We start from the raw sequence: 4,391 nt of genomic DNA, 5'->3' as shown, positions 1-4,391 counted from the left end.
ACCCTCTATGAGATGGATTAATTCGGTGACTGTGGTAATCGGGATGGGTGTGTCAGAGGCAATGAGATTGGCACAGGATAGAGCAGGGTTTAGGGCTGTTGTGCACAGGGTTGCTATGAGTCGCAAACGACTCAACGGCACATAACAACAGCGCAAGGTAGTTGGGATAGAAGAATAACTGCATTTACAGCAGGTGTCAAAGAAGACAAAATTTAGAGCTGTAAAAAACATGTAGTATATTAAAAGCAGTTTAAGATTATCAAAGTATAATGCATCTAAGTGCGGAGGTTTCAAAGTACAAGGCAGCTAAGGTTGCTTCCTGTATGTCCTGTGGAGTCTGAACTGACTCAGCTGACTCTTTAGCGGCTTCTTGCACAGGATGAGGCAGCGCATCTCTCTCCGTGCAAGCTGGTACATTCGAGCCCTGTGCCTTTGGGTTGGCCTTGCAACTCCTTACCTCTAGCCATCAGAGCTACCTAATAAAAAAAGGCTTCTGCCTTAAGTAACATTTTTCTGAAATTTATTGGATACTGACTCAATTTTATAAATCATGCAGTAGTCTTTTAGAGTTCTTTAAAATTATTTCTTAATCTCATTGTAAATAGGCAATAATAAGTGTACTGCTTAACATATTCTAACTTGCAAAACCCGATCATTGCCTAAAGAAGCTAAAAGTTTCCCTAAAGTACAATAAACCAGGAGGCCAATACAACTCCAAGAACATGGACATAAACATGACAGGGGGACTGTGTCCTATCTCAACCTTCATTCACCAACATTGCATAACCCTTTTCCAAGCCCATATCAGCAATACATTTCTTGCCAACCAAGAAGTCTCTCATCATCATCATCTGCTACAGAAATCTGGGTAATACATTTCTCAAGTATCAGCAGAAAATGTATTGGTGCTTACGGTGAAATGTCATGAAAAGTGAGGCATCATTCATTCTCAAAAAATTTTGGCTGAGACTTCCTTGCAGATGATCTTCCTAAAGACTGCATCGCCAGCAGGCCGAGCAGTCCGAGCCTTGGTGATCTCATCTGCCATCTCATTCTCCCTCCTGCACCACAGCTCTGGAAGAAGGCCAAGGGAGATGGGAGCAGGCAACCAAGACTGTGCAGAATGCTGCCTGTGCATCCCGGATACTGACTCTTAAAACCAGAATTTTCCTTAGCACTTTAGTTACTAAAAAGCTAATCAGGCCCTATTCTCTAGTACATTTAAGAGAGGATTTTCCCCCCCAATCTCAATTTCATTCCTTTCTCAGCTTTTCCTTTAGCTCAATCTATATAGCTATTTCTTTTTAATCCTGTTATGAAGGTTTTTATCCACTTTAACGAGCAAGATTGAATATTTTGTGTGCATAGTAAAAATTATCACTGACTGAAGCGAAAATATATTAAAATGTTTTTGATAAATATTTATAATACGTAGATAACATTGGTCTACTCTGTTTTAAATCACTGTGTTAATTTAGCAATTCTTAAATTTCAGTAGACCCTTGAGACCCCAAGAGATTTGCAATGTAGGGTCACTAAGAGTAAACAGCAGCTAACAATAACAATGTTGACGTATTTTCAAATATTAAGCAAATTCCATGGAACTTATGCCAGGGATACAGAATTTGTTTAACATCTAAAAATCAATCATACTATAGTATTTTTCCTATACTGTTGAATTTGCTTTGCTAAAATTTTATTTTTTCCATTTATGTTCATGATTGAGACTCGTCTACAGTTTTCCTGTAATGTTTCCTCTATATCCTCTATCAGTGGAATGTTGGCCTTATAAAATAAGTTAGAAGTATCTCTGCCTTTCATAGTTTCCAAAAATTCTGTTATATTATCCCATTAAATATTTGATAGATTTTATCAAAGAAAAAAGGACATTATGAAAAACTAAGGAGAAATTTACATACAAATAGAAGTAGTTTTTTGGACAGTTAAGAGGCATGGGAAAAAACTAGTAAAAGGATAAACTGATAAAAGGAAAAAGCAATATACAATAAGGGGTTGATTAGATAAGTCGAATTCATTATGCTAATCAATGGTAAATATTATTAACAAAATGTCTAAATAAGACTATACGAAAACCAGTATGATTTCCAAACCTTTACTTAAAAATAATCCTCAAAAAAATGAGGTTTGCAATGTAAAAACATTCCATCACAAGAATAGTGTAGTTTTCCAGATGCTACACAACATGGGAGGGAGCCCAGTGGTGTAGTGTATTACATGTTGTGTAGTAAGCTGAAAAGTCAGTGGTTTGAATCCACTAGGCATTCCTTGGGAGAAGGTCAGGCAGTCTCTTTCCTTAAAGATTCAGAATATCAGAAACCCAAGGAAGAGTTGATGGGATTCAAATCAACTCAACAGGTTTTAGTTTGATACGACGTGTCATGATGTCATTACCAAGATGGCACATGAATGTGCTTGGAATTCTTATTTCTTATAATTTTGTTTTAATTTCTTACCTGGTAAATATTATAAATATAACCTGAGTAAACCAAAACTTGAGATCCTAAGTAGGAGATGTGAAAGATTAAAATAATAGGACTGCTGGTTTAATCTCTGAACTTGATATTTTCCAATCAAACCCATTTGCTTGAGTTTCAAAAGAAAAAAGATAATTTTAAAATATAGCAATTTTAAATACAGGGAAATGATTAAGCATACACAAGACATTATTCTTATATAAAACATACTGAATTTATCATGAAAAACTAAAAAATAACAGTATGTTAAAATTATTAACAAAACCTTAGGAAACTATAACTCTGAATATATGATAAAGAAACAACATTTGGAAGTAAAAATCTTGCAATACATCAGTTCAAACACTACTTTTTAAAAATGAGAAACTTTTCAACCTTCTGCAACAGGTTAATGCAAAATCTCTAGGAATCATTTCTTCAGCAAAGTCAAACATGAGATTTTTTACATAAAAAAGAGGTTGCTGCTTTTATTGTTCACAAAAAAGGAAACAAAAACTATAAAATAAAGTATATGGTAGCTGAACGGTTGCTCAAAGAAGGAAAAGAGAATTTTAAAAATAATCATTTCTGTATGCTAGAAATTATAAGTCTCAAGACATTTAAAACTGAAAATCTCACTGCCACTGAGTCAAAATTAACTCATAGCTGACCCTTCAGTAGGTTTTCAGAGGCTGTCAACTGCACAGGAGAAGGCTGCCCATCTATCTCCCTTGGAGCAGCTTGCAGATTTCTACTCCTCATCTTATAGCAACACAACTCCCTACCAATCTGGGCATCAGAGCTCCTATCAAGACAAAACAGAAATAAAAGAATAAAATCACACAACTATAAGCTGTGCTGCAATCACAAAGGCACATGGTTAGAGACCACCAGCTGCTCCGCAGGAAGAAGAGGGGCACTCTCCTCCCATGCGATTACTTGCCTCTGAAAATCCACTGGAGGGTCAGCTAAGGGTTAGTTCTAACTCTATGGTACACAAAAATATAAGCACAAAGAGTACATGAAAATGAACATCAGTTCTAATTACTATTTTCAAAATGGACAATTATTACAGAGAAATATATACCTGAAAATGGCTGGGTTACAGACATGCTTTGGGTCCAATGCTTCTCCCTGTATAAATTCATAGCACAGTCCATTATTGAAGGTACAGTAGAGCTGTGGTGCACAGCCATGTGCCTGCAACACTCGGAAACTCTTCACTTCTTCATCACGATCAACTAACAACTCAGTCTTATTGCCATAAATTCTCACCAGGACTACATCCTCCATTGTATTACCCACATAGCAGCCAATAAGTTTATTTGTGATCCCATCTGTGAATAGCTGCCAAAAAAAAAAAAGGGGGGGGGGGGGAGAGAATGCAATAAGTAATAGAATAGGAAATAGCTGAAAATAAGTTGTATATTAGTTTAAAAAAGACATACACATTTGTAACATACATGAACCTTTACATAAATCTGATCTATTATTGCTTTAATTCTAGAGTTAAACAAAAATAATACTAAATTTAGCATGTCACCCTTGATTCCTAAAACATCATCCTTGATCTAGTAGTTAACTATTAACTGATTCTAATATTCCTAATTTGCTTATTTTTAATATTCTTTGTAATTTCTGTATTAATGATTCCTGTGAAACCCGAAAGGACAGGAAGCGAGATAAGAGACGTTCTGCAATCTCCCACACATACAAGCCATATACTACCATCACCTGGCTCTCATATATTTTACGTAGTACACTTCAGCACAAGGATTTACACAAAGGGCTCCTTAATAAAAAAGGGTGTAAATTCCTCATCTAACACCCATGTTTATTGCAGCTTTGTTCACAATAGCAAGGAGTTGGAAACAACCTAAGTGCCCATCAACAAACGAATGGCTAGAGAAGCTGTGG

At 35.9% G+C, this 4,391-nt stretch overlaps 1 protein-coding gene across 1 annotated transcript in view; it reads right to left on the bottom strand.

Annotated features, from left to right (window-relative positions):
* The window catches only part of ETNK1 (ethanolamine kinase 1), a 73,065-nt gene that overhangs the window by 39,817 nt on the left and 28,857 nt on the right, over nt 1-4,391 (bottom strand). The window contains exon 2 of the mRNA XM_006897208.1: nt 3,562-3,821. Coding sequence (XP_006897270.1) covers nt 3,562-3,821 — 260 coding nt within the window. The remainder of the gene's footprint in view (nt 1-3,561; nt 3,822-4,391) is intronic.

The sequence above is a fragment of the Elephantulus edwardii genome, unplaced genomic scaffold, assembly GCF_000299155.1.
Source record: "Elephantulus edwardii isolate Elephantulus edwardi_28Jun2011 unplaced genomic scaffold, EleEdw1.0 scaffold00206, whole genome shotgun sequence".
Taxonomy (NCBI): domain Eukaryota; kingdom Metazoa; phylum Chordata; class Mammalia; order Macroscelidea; family Macroscelididae; genus Elephantulus; species Elephantulus edwardii.
This window is presented reverse-complemented; position numbering and strand designations above follow the sequence as displayed.